The 16,324-nt window shown below is 34.6% G+C and overlaps 1 protein-coding gene across 1 annotated transcript in view; it reads right to left on the bottom strand.

Annotated features, from left to right (window-relative positions):
- Col11a1 (collagen type XI alpha 1 chain) overlaps positions 1-16,324 on the bottom strand; it is a 172,402-nt gene that overhangs the window by 43,073 nt on the left and 113,005 nt on the right. Inside the window, exons 40-44 of the mRNA XM_052179401.1 lie at positions 16,054-16,143; positions 15,736-15,789; positions 6,622-6,729; positions 1,609-1,716; positions 742-795 (exon numbers count right to left, since the gene is read on the bottom strand). Coding sequence (XP_052035361.1) covers positions 742-795; positions 1,609-1,716; positions 6,622-6,729; positions 15,736-15,789; positions 16,054-16,143 — 414 coding nt within the window. The remainder of the gene's footprint in view (positions 1-741; positions 796-1,608; positions 1,717-6,621; positions 6,730-15,735; positions 15,790-16,053; positions 16,144-16,324) is intronic.

Here is a 16,324-nt window from a genome sequence, read left to right on the forward strand (position 1 = left end):
TCTAGCATTTAATTAATATTTGTCATTACTGAATGAAATAAGATTCAGTTTTGCGAATAAAGGTTGTCTTAATAAAACTACAGTAAATATAAGAGAATTGTAACCATTGTATATATGCATATGCATATATATGTTTGATTTATCTCACACATTCACATAGGTTAGTGTATGTGAGTGTGTGTGTGTGTGTGTGTGTGTGTGTGTGTTTGCTGTATGTGTGTTGTATGTTCATATGCATATGTGAAAGGCAAAGTAAGATGTCAGGGTGTGTTGTTTTTGTGTTGCTTACATATGAATATTAGGACAGAGTAAGATGCCAGTGTATATGTGCTCTATGTACAGATGCACAGGAGAAGGACAGAGTAAGATGTTCTATCACTCTTTGATTTACCTCACTGAGTAATGGTCTCTCACAGAACCCAAACCTAGACTGACTCACAGCTGCTCCTGCATCATACAATTGATAAGGAATCTCAACATTGATCTGCATGCTAAAGCAACAAGTGTCCTTGCTTTCTAAGGCACCTCCCAAATCCTTTTATTATATTTTTATTAGGATAAAAGATCCCTTGGTTACAATTTCAGATAAATCAAGAGGTACATATTTAAGTTATTTGTACTTAAATTCACAGTAAAATAATGTCCATGACAAAATGTGCTTCAGCTAAATGTTAGTATAGAAACATGTCCATATAAATGGATTAGGAATGAAGGTCTCTCACAACCTCAAAAGGAACTCACATTTTCGCCTTTGTCACCTTTGCTGCCCTTTTGACCTGGTTCACCAATTTCTCCCTGTGTTGAAAAGATGCATGTTAAAGCTAATTTCCAAGTTACCATAAGGCAATCCAGTCATTATCATTAATCTCTAACGTTTTTACCCTTAATACAATTACAGCTAGAATTTAAAAACCAATGTTGTTAATGTAAATACCCTCTCTGACTCTTTGTTTTTCTGTAACTGATCAACTCCTAGAAAGACCGAGTCAGCATGACAGTGAGGACTAACCGAGAAATGCAGCTTGAACTGACTTTATCCTGTATGTCACCACCATACACTGAGAATGGAATTACATTGATCTCTGTATCTATAAGGAAATGGTAATCATATGCACTGTTTTTCTTTTCTCCCTGTTTCCAAATTAGCAAGATGATAGGAATATTATTTCACAATTTTTACATTATCAATAAAATTAAAAACTAAGTTGTTACAGTAAAATTCTACATGTTTTATAAAATGTACTTATATGTTTTTGAACATTTTGAACATATGAACATTTACTTATATGTTGTTAAAAGGATTAATAATGCAACTACAGACTTTTTATTCTTGTGGTGCAAAAGATCAGGAGCAAACATGGAGTAATAATTATTTTCAATTTACAGTTCTTTATGAAACATTTTTAATACATAAAATTTTGCTCTCTTATTACATTTTATGTATTTTCTCTCTATGCTTTTGATTATATTAAAAAGGTATTAAGGTTAAAAACAAGATACAACCACAAATCTTCTACTTTAGAGTTAACTTTTGATTAGCTGTAGAGTTCCTGAGAAAACACTTAATAGCCTTTGATAGGATATACTGACAAGAACAATAACACCGACCTTGTCTCCATCTTCTCCAGGAGAGCCAGCAGGACCAGCAGGCCCTGGGAGACCCACAGGGCCTTGGACCCCATCTCTACCTGCAGGACCTTGGGGACCCTTTTCTCCCTGCAATGAAAACACAAGATATCATTAAATTGCTCTAAGAAATCCATAAAGATTTTACATAGTTAAAAATGCATATATAAAATAAATTTACATGCACATGCATGCCCATGAATAACACAATACACATATATGCACAACTACAAATCTCAAAAGAAATTCTTTAATCTTTCTGGGAAACAAATTTCAAGCTGCAACCAGCAAACAGCAACAATGAAGTTTCCTCTGTAGGTAACTAATAATGCCAAGAAAACTTATGTCCCTTTTAATAATTTATCAGTCTCTGGCTCCACTATATAAAATTTATTAGATGCAACTGAGAAAATAAATACTTTAAAAAATATTTTTTCCCAAACAGATATTTTCAAATCGGATGTCTACTGTCTCTGGAAACACTCTAAGCCTATACCTTGTCTTCCCAGCACTAATGATGTTAGACTCAAGCATAGCTAAAATTTTATGATAAGATTTTTATGCACCCAATTCCCATTTTTACAAGTGCTTTGTTGATTCTGTGAGATGAGATATTTTAATTCATATCTGCTTTTCCTGAGAGCAAACAAAATGTGTTGTGTCTCCCTTTCTCTTCGTTATTGGGCCTCTTTGAGAGTAGCATCACTTCTACTTCAAAATTTATGTACAGTGGAAAGTTAGAGTTGCTGATAAAAACAACCTCTACAATGATGAAAAGTTTGCTTTGAGTTTTAAAATAATGCATTTCTCGGTACTAGTATTTCCATCAGTTTTGCAAAGGCAATGCTCTTGGTTGTGTTTATTAGTGTTTCTCTTGTCACCTTAACTGAGAAGCTCCAAGTGTTTGTCTTACCTCTGTGTCACACACTTACAGCCCAGTCACCTGACCCTTTATACTAATGTATGTTTATTGATTTTGTCTCCAGTTACTTCCTTAAAACAATAGTTTGGGAGAGGTAGATGTCAAACTCAAGGCCACATAACTGCTAGGAAAGCCATTAGCACCAGGATGCCTTCTCATCATCTCCTAATTTCCTAATTTAAAAACATTTCCATTTTCTTGTTCACTGAAACGTGTCAAATATTAGTATCCTTTCTCTGAGATACTGAAATCACTTACTCCCTTCATTTATTTATATCTTTTCCTTCCTTCCACTTCATTTCTCCACTACAACCAAAGAGCCAGTCAGGTCATATGATAGCATTAGGTAAGTTTATTTACTGATCATTCTTCAGAGTGATCACTTGCCTCACTATGATGCTTAGAGTTAACCATCTGCTTACAGAAATTAGAATTACCTAGGAGAAGACTCTGGGGATGGCTGTGGGGGTTGTCTTGATTGAGCAGGTGCATTCTAGACTGTCATAAGATGGAGAATGCTAACTAAGCAGTAAACAGACATTCATCTTTCACTCTGCTTTTAGCAGACAAGCAAAGTGATCAGCTGCCTCAAACTCTTGTAATCTTGATTTTCACACTGATTGTTAGTTCCTTGAACTGTGAGCTATAATAAACCCTTTCTCCTAAAAGTTGCCTTAGTCTGAGTATTTTATGACACAAATAGATAAAATACTAAGACACTACCTTGACCTAGTTCCTACTGGGTCCTAAAGACATCTAATGATAAGACCAACAATATGCTTTGGCTACAAACCTGTAACTGCTTTATTGCTAGCAACTCAACTAATCAAAATTCGTTGAATTCATTTCTCCTCATTCATTTTATTGCAGTCTGTTTCATATGATGATGACAATTGTAGTGATGGTTATTCAGTGAAAACATCAAATTCCCCATTGATGTTTCAGAACTGTAACTGTACACAATCCACAAACTCCTATGACTGTCTTATTTACAGACATGGGGAAATAGGTTCTGATGTTAAGAACTTAATTGTAATCATGAACTAAATAAATGAGAGAGCTGAGCTCTCAACTCAGTTCTGCTTGGCTGGATGTCAGAAGCCTATTCAACTTCAAAATTTGCCACTTTTATGAATTTGTAAATATATTCATTCTTTGTTTATTTTATTTTTATTGGGAAATAAAGAAATTTAACCATGGTATGATAATATGAGAGAAATTCCATTCACTTCTACCTGTGCTTTTAAATACTGCATCCTTCTTTGAGCACTATGGCTAACCAGAGGTAATCCACATATACAGGAATATATTCCTTAATAGTCCACATCCCTCATTCAAGGGTATAACTCTCTAATAGCTGAAATAAAAGTTTTAATTTCTGTATTCTGCTTTCATTGTTCTTTGTCTTTTAAATCATTCAACAAAAGTATTCTTCCTTGTCTATTGCATATGAGATGATTTATAATCTATAAATTATAGACTAATAGTCTATTTTACTCTATTTTAAGGGATATTTTGCAATTCCTTTCTATCTTGATCTCAGTTCTCTCCCAGGACTGCCTCACATGTGAGGCATGAAATACTTTGGTTCTACATCTATTATTCCAAATGGCCACCAAGATTTGTAATCTGGCCCTCATCATTCTACAGTCAAGCAAACACATACATCTAGTATAGAAAAAGTATGTGGAACTGATTTTACTTGAAATCCCTGACTTCTATCGCCTAATTCTCTTTTAGTTAATTAAGCATTGACCTCATTTTGTTTCAGTTTTACCTTTTTTTTCATATCACATTACTACAACAGCACAATCAAAAGATAAATACCTAGCAGAGCTTTGCGTCTATAATCCAAAGAGTTGCTGCTCATCTACAGAAATCATAATTTTCTTTAAGAATAAGTTTCCCAAAGTATTTCTCCACAGTAATAAATTTAAAGAAATTTTATTTTCTCTTTCCAATCACACCTCCCAAGTGTTCTAATTGGACTGATAAGTTGGAGATCCTGTTTCAGCCATAATTACTATCATTAGTATGTATTCTGTACAGATTTATATTTTGTTTTCCAGCTTACTTTTCTTTCAGGATGCTGCATGGTTGGTTAAGAGTGGGGTGTGAACTAAAAGCTTGAGTTTCACACAATCTCTCTCATCTTTTACTCCATGAAAATAACCGCTTCTGAGAAATGACAGCTTAAAATTTTTAACTTGGGCCAAAACTGATAATTGAATGTAGGAAAACAGAAAGTCTAGTGAACATTTTGGTCCACATTTTGACATGAACTTGCAAGACTTTTTCCCAGAAAAGAGCCAACAATCTTCCTTAAAATACGACTTAATTCAGTGGCTACCAGTTAGTTTTCAGTGCCAAAGTACAATAATATGAACACCTGTAGCTCTAGGTGTGGAAAAATGGGAGAGCCTAATTGAGCAAGTATTTCAAGGTCTGCTGGCTAGGATATCACCACCTGTCAGGACTTGTAGGACCTAAGTCTAATTAAATGTCTTCATTAATTTCTATAAATTAATTTTAAAAATAACTGACAGTCCTTTTGACTTTGGTATTTGATTCAGTATTTCAGTTTATAAATCAAATATGTATTAAATTTAAATCAAAGGATTGACTACATTATCCTCATAGAACTTATATTTTTAATTTGTATGAAAAGAAACACAGTCCCTTTCATCTGTATTCATTCATTGCACAAGTTATGTATGGCCTACATTTTTTTAATTAAGTGGAATCAAAGACATTGAGCCCAATTCCCTGTATTTCTTCCCAGTGAACCATACAGTGTAATACATATGACCTTAGAAAATTTCTCAGCAAAAATCTACAATATGCCTTTGCTTCAAAGCAAAAATTATATCCAATACTGTAAAGGTAGCCATCTAACTTACTGAATAAATCGCAAATAAAATAGTAGGATTATCATGGTGTGAAAGTGTTCCCCCAAAACCATATTGAATATGTCACTGTCTATGCACTGATTAGAAGGTGAGACTGAGTAAAGGTGGTCCTTCCATGAGAAGAAAGATAAATGAATGCTATTAGGAATTGATTGGGTTCATTATTACAGAAGTAAATAAATATAAACGAGATTTTCACACCCTCTTAGTCTTTCATTGTCATAGATGAGTATTAAAAAAAAAGGGCATCCTGAAACCCTTAATTTTGGATTTCTTAGTTTTCACATCAGCACTCAAATATTACTGTTCATATTGAATTACTCAATGGAGTATTCAGCTGAAGCACTTAAATATCAGGGCAGGGTGATGAAAGAAAAATGTATGGATAGTGAGTATAATTCCATTTCTAAAGACAAAGACAGTAATTAAAGGGCAGTTATCGTTTGAATTACAAGTTTAAACTCAATTGTGTATCTCACTTCTTACAAGAAAATGTATCAAACTGCATTTATGTGCATCTTCACACTTTTTAATCTATACTAATTTAATTACCTTGTGTGTTCATGTTGAATAATGAGAGTATGCTTTATAAAATTCAATATGATTGAAGCAAGACAGAAACAAAGATACAAAACTTATAAACTGACTTAAGTCTACAATAATTGGGATACAAAACTTTTAAATCCAGTAAATATAGCACACAATAATCAGATGCTTCCCATCTCAGTTACCACATAGCACAACTCGACTTCCATGAGAAGTCCAAATATGTCCTAAGGGGTACATTTATTAACTATGGAAACACTGGAAATGAAGTTTGTATTCCAAGAGGCATAAAAAGTTCTAATATAAAGCAGCAAGGTATGCAAAATTTAATCAAAACTCCCATTTTACTTTTTAAATGAGCAAAATTAGAAGCCTTTTAAATTAATAACATTCCACTCCCTCACAGATATCAGAGCTTCATAACTGGTGAGAACATGCCATCTCCTCTAATTGAATTTCAAAGTTTCTCTATTGTGAGAATACAAGGCGCTGTCTTCCTATGCCCGCCACATCTACAGGGAGAATGCAGTGAGGCGTGAAGAGCTAATATTCTCTAATAAAAAGTAACCGTGTGTGCAGGTTGGCAGTGTCGCAGATTTTCCCCTTGGCCTTACTTACAGGAGCACCTTTTTCTCCAGCTGGACCAGGAGGGCCCTGGGGACCTGGACGTCCTGGCAAACCAATTGGGCCTGCTGTGCCTGCAGAGCCTCGCTCTCCAGGAGAGCCCTACAACATGACAACAAGAATATCTTGTTATTACTAGTGAAAATAAATACTGCCATGAGAATCACTTACTTAACAATAAAAACATAATCTAGTTTTTAAAAATCAAGCTAAATTTGAAACAATGAAAGAGCAATTATCAAATTCATCTGGAACAACAAAAAACCCAGGATAGCTAAAACTATTCTCAGCAACAAAAGAAAATCTGGGGGAATCAGTATCCCTGACCTCAAGCAATACTACAGAGCAATAGTGTTAAAAACTGCATGGTATTGGTACAGTGACAGGCAGGAGGATCAATGGAACAGGATTGAAGATCCAGAAATGAACCCACACACCTATGGCCACTTGATCCTCGACAAAGAGGCTGAAAACATCCAATGGAAAAAAGATAGCCTTTTCAACAAATGGTGCTGGTTCAACTGGAGGTCAGCATGCAGAAGAATGCGAATTGATCCATCCTTGTCTCCTTGTACTAAGCTCAAATCCAAATGGATCAAGGACCTCCACATAAAGCCAGACACTCTGAAGCTAATAGAAAAGAAACTGGGGAAGACCCTTGAGGACATCGGTACAGGGAGAAAGTTTCTGAACAGAACACCAATAGCGTATGCTCTAAGAGCAAGAATTGACAAATGGGACCTCATAAGGTTACAGAGTTTCTGTAAGGCAAAGGACACCGTCAAGAGGACAGATCGGCAACCAACAAATTGGGAAAAGATCTTCACCAATCCTACATCAGATAGAGGGCTAATATCCAATATATATAAAGAACTCAAGAAGTTAGACTCCAGAAAACCGAACAACCCTATTAAAAAATGGGGTACAGAGTTAAACAAAGAATTCTCACCTGAAGAACTTCGGATGGCGGAGAAGCATCTTAAAAAATGCTCCACTTCATTAGTCATTAGGGAAATGCAAATCAAAACAACCCTAAGATTTCATCTTACACCAGTCAGAATGGCTAAGATTAAAAATTCAGGAGACAGCAGGTGTTGGAGAGGGTGCGGAGAAAGAGGAACACTCCTCCACTGCTGGTGGGGTTGCAAATTGGTACAACCACTCTGGAAAGCAGTCTGGCGGTTCCTCCGAAAACTGGGCACCTCACTTCCAGAAGATCCTGCTATACCACTCCTGGGCATATACCCAGAGGATTCCCCACCATGTAATAAGGATACATGCTCTACTATGTTCATAGCAGCCCTATTTATAATTGCCAGATGCTGGAAAGAACCCAGGTATCCCTCAACAGAAGAGTGGATACAAAAAATGTGGTATATCTACACAATGGAGTACTATTCAGCCATTAGAAACAATGAATTCATGAAATTCTTGGGCAAATGGATGGAGCTAGAGAACATCATACTAAGTGAGGTAACCCAGACTCAAAAGGTGAATCATGGTATGCACTCACTAATAAGTGGTTATTAACCTAGAAAACTGGAATACCCAAAACATAATCCACACATCAAATGAGATACAAGAAGAAAGCAGGAGTGGTCCCTGGTTCTGGAAAGACTCAGTGAAACAGTATTTGGCAAAACCAGAACGGGGAACTGGGAAGGGGTGGGAGGGAGGACAGGGGAAGAGAAGGGGGCTTACGGGACTTTCGGGGAGTGGGGGGGGGGCTAGAAAAGGGGAAATCATTTGAAATGTAAATAAATTATATCAAATAAAAAAAAAAGACAAAAAAAAAATACACTGAGAAAAAAAAAAAAATGCTCAACTTCATTAGTCATTAGGGAAAAAAAAAAAAAAAAAAAAAAAAAAAAAAAAAAAAAAAAAAAAAGAAACAATGAATTCATGAAATTCTTAGGCAAATGGATGGAGCTAGAGAACATCATACTAAGTGAGGTAACCCAGACTCAAAAGGTGAATCATGGTATGCACTCACTAATAAGTGGTTATTAACCTAGAAAACTGGAATACCCAAAACATAATCCACACATCAAATGAGATACAAGAAGAAAGCAGGAGTGGTCCCTGGTTCTGGAAAGACTCAGTGAAACAGTATTTGGCAAAACCAGAACGGGGAACTGGGAAGGGGTGGGAGGGAGGACAGGGGAAGAGAAGGGGGCTTACGGGACTTTCGGGGAGTGGGGGGGGGGCTAGAAAAGGGGAAATCATTTGAAATGTAAATAAATTATATCAAATAAAAAAAAAAGACAAAAAAAAAAGTAAAAAAAAAAAAAAAAAAAAAAAAGAACTCAGAAGTAGCTATACTAACCACATGAAGGGCTAAATCCTAATTCCTGTAATAAGAAGAGATGTTGATATTTAAATTTTTTCAATGAATTGAAAGATAAAGTTCTAGTTTTTGAGATGATAGCTTTAAGAACCTGTTTTCATATCTATGTACAATGATGTATATGATATGTATTGAACTTTGCATAGCTTTCATCTTATATCAAGGATGATATAAGATGATATATCAAAGGAGTAATAGATCATCACACCATTACTGCCCTCCAGTCTTAATTCAAAGTTGCTAAATAGTTTTTTATCTTAAATTCAAAAGTTGAGCTTACATGTTCTTAAATATACACTATATAGTAAAGTTACTAACTATTAGCACAGGCTTTGGAATTTTTGCTCAGAAAATACCTGTGAATTTATCTTGGTCTTACTGTTGACTGGTCTTGTTTTAAGAGTATGACACAACTCACATCTGGTTAGATTCGCATAACTGACTTTAAAGAAACACACCATATATTCATTAACTAATTTGCTTTAAAATATATGATAAATATTTAAACCATAAACTTGAAGACACTGTCTTCATATTTATTATTATTTGAGTAAATAATTTAAGAAAATATCGAATGCAGGAAAGGTGATATACATATACATACACACACACACACACACACACACACACACACACACACATAGCTCAAGTACAATCAATCTAGTTAAAACATCCAGCATAGTGCTGTCTTTGAACTGGATTCCTAGATGGATTGTTAAGTTACAATTTGCCATGTTATTTCATTATACAGGTGAATCGTGTAAATACAATTATGGTAGCTTTCCTTAATACTAAATATGCATATAAATATTTCAAAACTCTTAATTGCGATTTATTGGCTAAAAATATATATTAGATTGGAGTAATTTGCTGACATAGTAATTTTTATTGGCTTGTATCTTTTTTATTTCCTCCTTTTGTATCATGGGGTCAACATTAAGAGAATCAAAGATGTGCTAAGGCATGCAGCTATGTAGGTCTGGGATTTGACGTTCAGGCTTTTGATTTTACACTCTTGAGGGCATCGTGTCAATCTAGAGAAACATGAGGCATTGTGCAATGACCACTGAGGCTCCGGCAGTTATGCGTTTGTTCTCACTCATCTACAGGGCTTTCAATTAAGCTTTGTATGTTTGTATTCTTTCTGTTAGTCAAATACAGGTTATCTAAATTGTTGTAGTTTATATTTTTATTAGGTAAGGAGTTAATTATACAGACTCTAAGAACAATGATAATACCAGCAAGAGGCGTGCCTTGTAATTTACTAAATATTTTTGTTCAATTTTCTTGTTGGTTTAAAAAGTTAAAACGAGGGAGTTTAACCTTGGAACCTCCTCAACACGATCTACATGAAGACCCCCACTACTCCTCTCTGAGGATGTCAATACTCCAATGGTTATGCTCTGGGCAATTTTTTGAATTTAACACCCACTCAATATCCCTGAGGTACTCATTGACTATAGATAATAAATAAATTTGTTACTTAAATTTCTTGATATGAATTTTTGTCAAATTTCTTTTGTGGCAAAGTACTTCTCATCCAAGTATTTTAAAAAGTTATAAAATGAATTGAAATGTATCAAATTTGATATTTTAAAAGGAAAAACTAACATGAAAACACCTCTTTTTCTCTTGATAACTTTATAAATCAGTATGGCACTTGATATTTTTATAACTGTGGGATGTACAAAACAGAAAAAAGAAATTTGAAAAACTTTACCAAAGCTAGATTTAAAGGAGTGCCATTTATGAGATAGAATTACAGAAAAATTACAGAAAATGTCAAATCATAATAATCAGTGAAGAACTGTGTGAAAATTACTGCTTATTAATCAAATTATATAAATCATAACTGAGGGCCCATTTGCAAGAAAAAAATTGAATTTAGTATTTTATAATATATATATGCTTGTGTGTGTATTGATGTTTTTAAAATATGTATATATTAGATATCTGTGCATTTGTGAGTATATCATTATGCCTTTGTTTCTCTTTATATATGTATATATACATATGTGTATGAATATATGACTATATGTACAAATATGACAATAGAAATAATTGAACACAATTATATCAATGATGTGCATTTTTTCTTTTATAAAGTGCAGAGAACATTGGATATGGTTGAATCCTTAGTAACTCAAATGGAGTCAACAGAAATTTCCAAAACATTAACTTAATATGTAGGTTCCTTATGAAATGGAAAGAAGCACATGTTATTCTGCTGGATGTATTATGATTGACATGTGCTTGTGGCTTTTATTTTGGAAAAAATGTGTTTGTTGAAAGTAAAGTATGCCTAATATTAAAAATTAGCCTAAGTATTGTATACAATTTTCATGTATCTCAAAGAGAGATAGAATGGTGATTTGAATCTAAGGATGGGTGTAGGTGTTATATACTATTAGAAAGCAAACTATTTTACTTTCTGCCTTAAAGCATTCTTAAGATTAAATTTCAGAATATTATCTTCCTTTTGGAGGTTGCATTAAAATTAATAACAAAATATATTGCTTTTCTATAGTTAAAATATTTATCATGATCTTGTCAGATCGCATCAGCATTAAAACATGATGGGAAGACAAGACGAAGGGCTTTTCAGGATGTACCTGTGTTCTAATGTACAACACCAAACCATTGTTTTCAACTAGTTATTTCAGAAATTTTCTAAGTCCAGCTATCTGCAATAATTGAATGTTTAATACTGATTTTATTTTATCTACAAATAATTGCAAAGTAAAAAATCTCTGATGGTACCTATTGATTAAACAGATGATGTACAAGAAAATATTAAATAGTCAGAGAACATCTGTGAACAAATAAAACTTTCATATTTAACAACAGCAAAGTACTCTCTTTTTTTAGTTTCATTGCAGAAACTAAATTGCATAGGAGGGTCATGTTTATATATTCAGCACAAGTACAAAGGGAGATTGTGCTCATACGACACTAGGAAACAGCTTTGAGGAACTCAACTCAAGCTTAATATTTTTCATAAAGCTTAGGTATTTACATTGATAAAAACTTTTGAGTGTGTATGTAATAAATATAAGTATTCTGTGTAGTAAGCTAAATCATTCTATGAACAAAGCAATTATGTATAAAACAAATATATATGTAAATGCAGGTTAAACTGATAGTGCTCAATTTTTTTTTTTTAAATGGCCCAGCACTTGTGGTAGTTACCCGCACAGCAAAGCTTTCATAGATAAATGTGTCGATCGGTAGTGTGATCCTTCTCTTTTCAGCCCTGGAACCAACTCTTTACTGATCTTGACTAAACTGTTTTAGGCTCATTTTCTCAACAGTAAAATAACTAGCCTGTGATCCAGCTCAAAAATGTTTAGTATTGTGATGCACATAAGATTCTTAGGAAATGCTTATATGAGGACAGGAAGACAACTGATTTTAGATAATTGTGCCTAGGCAGCTCTGTACTTAAAAAAAGATGTATATAACAATTATTATTAGCAAAACTGAAAGTTGATAGAAGCCATTAAAGAAGAGGAAGTTCTATTGTGCCACTAACATCACGTTGTTAGGTAGAGAACTACATATTCCACATATCATTACCGTATCCTTGAGTTTTGACATCAATGGCAATATATAAAATAAAAAAAAAATAAAGAACCTACACAACTATCATTGTTGATCTTTGTGATAGAGGTAGCAATGGACCATGCAGTTTAAAAGGTTTGCAAAAGTTGTTTCTCCAACGATACTCCACATTAGATATTAACCCCTGTAGGAAATGTATTTTCATGTTTCTAAATTTCAAAAGAGAATACTTTACACTTTGTGATCTTTAAACCTTGTACTAAGTTTCTCTCTTTTATGTTATCTTTACACTTTTTCTACAACCTATCATTTTAAATGCAAATACATCCTTCTAAACTCTTGCATTGGTAACAAAACAAAAAGCTCTGGCACTAGTGTGTATCCTTGCACTAGTGTGAATGGGGCTTTCTCTAACCTTTGCACAGAAGACACTAAAGAACCTATATGATCAGTTACTTTCATTGCCTGTTTCATATCCAAGGGAGGTTTTACAAAGCATATAAAAGTAGAAATCAGACAAGTCATCTCATCAGCATTCAGTGTAAATGAGGCCCACTGAGGAAAAACAAGCACAAGTTCTTATGATCCAAAGCTACTTATACCAAAGAGAAAACTGCATTTTCATCTTTTCATGGTGAACAAGGTGACCTTCATTACAATGATATGAAGTCATTACACCCTCCTAACAACATGCTTTAGATCACATAAAATAAAAGTCTAGGTGAAATATCAAAAATTATTGTAATTTTTAGTATACACTTTTAGTGATCAGCTCAAATTTTTGCACTATTTAATGCACTATTTTGCTCTGACCATCATGTCTCTACACAGATCGACACTCCTAGGGTGTAACAGTTTTGCTCTTAAGAACAAAGTGGAAAACATGGCTCAAGAATCATCAGGGCCATTATTCTAAAATCTCTATTCTCTCATCTGAAAAATAGACAAAATGCATCAGAATAAAGAGGTGAAAATGAGACAAAAAAAGAGTTATAACAAAGAGACATGTGAGCTATTGAAGAAATGACAAGGCGAAATAATTCACAAAGGAGAAGTTAGAATCCAAATATTAAGATTTACTAACAAAAGGGTTGACAAGGTTGGCATAAAGATATGCATCACTAGTTGGAAAATGTTGGAAACACACTTCAGGAACTTCCTGTCTCCTTCCTCTCATATGCTTGCTTTCTAAATATAAAGAAAATTCTACCACTCCTGGAATAACAACAAACCCTGAGTTAGTAAATCAAATAACATATAATTATTAAATTAATTTAAAACACATGGGAAAGGCTTTTTCCAGCCTTGACATTGTGACTTTTAAAATCCTAGTTTAAAAGATATATACCTTTAAGTGTGTGTGTGTGTATATATATATATATATATATATATATATATATATATATATATATGTGTGTGTGTGTGTGTGTGTGTGTGTGTGTGTGTGTGTGTGTGTGTTGTGCACGTGCATGCTATGGGTTTGTAAATGTGAGTTCAATGATAACTTCAGAGACCACAGAAGCGTGATGGATCCCACAGGGCTGAGTAACAGGTTGGTGACTTAGAGGTATATAATACTCTCAAAGAGTATGGTGAATTGAAAAACATGATGGTGTCAATATATCACATTGTTGAGAATCAAAGAGCAATGCGAATAATGATGTAGGTATGCCATTGCTCTTAGGATCACATAATGAAGAGGATTTGTTGACCATGATTGTTGATTCTGAAGGCACAATTGTAGTTCAGTAAGATAATGGCATAGTTACTGAAGTATGTTAAACTCATATCTGCTAAATTTGGGAAATGAACTGTTGGAGTATAGGTAGAAAAATGAATGGCATGAGGGAGAAAAGTTAAAACATTGTCAGGAGGAGAACATAAGGACTAAGCAAAGGAAATGGTGGTAGAAATGAGGATGGAGTTCTGTGAAGGTGATTAACACGGCTTAAGTAGGAGAAAGACCATAAAATGGAAACAAGCTTCTAAATATGGCATCTTGTGTGCTATGGTTATACTTCAGAGCATTGTGGAGAACAAAGACAGACTGAAAACTACGAGCTCTGTACTCTGTTTCTCTGTTACACACACCTTCAGGAATAAAAGTGAAGCTAAACTGGTGATTGCTCATAGCCTATTATTTCATGATGTGACAGAGCTGTGTAAAGACACGACTAGTATGTGAAATGACATGTTTTCATTTGTATTTGATTTCTTTCCTTTTAAAATTTTTTATTAGATATATTCTTTATTTATATTTCAAATGTTGTACCTTTCCTGCCCCCACCCCATGAAAATTTGCTAATCTATCCCCTCTCCTCGTTCACCAACCCCCCTCCACTCCCGCTTTCCTGTCCTGGCATTCCCCTACTACTGGGGCATCTTGCCTTCTCAGGCTCTCCTCCCTTTGATGTCCAACAAGGCCATCCTCTGCTACATATACAGCTGGAGCCATGGGTCCCTCCATGTGTACTCTTTGATTAGTGGTTTAGTCTCTGGGAACTCTCAGTGTACTGAGTGGTTCAAATTATTGTTCTTCCTATGGGACTGCAAACCCCTTCAGCTCCTTGGGTCTTTTCTCTAGCTGCTCTATTGGGAACCCTGGGCTCAGTTCAATGGTTGGGTGAGAGTGTCCCCCTCTGTATTTGTCATGTCCCAGGTGACACCTATATCAGGCTCTAGTTAGCACCTGACAGCATCCACAATAGTGTCTTGGTTTTGTAACTGTATATGGGATGGATACCTAGGAGGGGCAGTCTCTGGACGGTCTTTCTTATCACAAAAATTCAAGTCTCATCAAGCACTTAAATCAGAATGTAATGAATATGAAATTGAAGCTTATTTTATAATTAATTATTAAATGAGAGACTGAATAAGATAAACTCAAAACCATAAACTCTCCAGGTTTTTTCTGTTAATGACTTTCTTTAGCTCACAATTCAAATTTATGTTGTTGAAAATGCTAAGAGGTAAGACAATTCCTTATCTCCTGCCAAAGCAAATCCCTGGAATCTCCTAAATACTTCTGCTTCTGCACTCATCAGTGCCTGCAATTAGCAGAAATCAGGCATTGAATGCTTTGATTGACACCTGTTTATTTTCTCTCCCCCACACTGTAGGATCACAGCATGTGAGTAATGACAGAGGAGCTATAATTTGCAACCATGGCCAGCATGGCTATCTATTATCTTCATACTTACAACTGGACCCTGGGGGCCTTGAGGACCTTCTCCTCCTTTCAGTCCAGGTGCACCCTGAAAAAGTGAAAACACAATGCAATGGAATCCATATGAATTCATGATAAGTGAGTAATATATGACTCACAAAATGGAAATTACATATTTTCTGAAAAATTCAGGTATATACATATATATTAAGATTATGATACATATACATACACATACATATACATACACACACATATCCATATTTACTTATGACTCTCAGGCTAAGCTCAGAGAAAAGAAGCTTCTGAGAAAACATTTTCTTTACATGCTTGACATATATGTTGACTCTACCTGGGCTCCAGGAAGGCCTCTTTCACCCGGGAAGCCACGTATTCCTGCTGGTCCGTCTTTCCCTGAGATACCTTGAGGACCAGGATCACCCTGGGAGATATAATACATGTCATCTGCAAAGTGTAATTTCTACACAGGTTTATGAACAAAACAGTATCCTTTACAGTTAATTAAAGAAAATGTGAAAGTAGAAGTTGAATGTCATTTAATTAAAAGGCTTTCATTAGGAATCCTGTGCATGTTAAAAAAAAAAAAAAGAATGATACCCAGA

The sequence above is a fragment of the Apodemus sylvaticus genome, chromosome 4 (genome assembly GCF_947179515.1).
Source record: "Apodemus sylvaticus chromosome 4, mApoSyl1.1, whole genome shotgun sequence".
NCBI lineage: Eukaryota > Metazoa > Chordata > Mammalia > Rodentia > Muridae > Apodemus > Apodemus sylvaticus.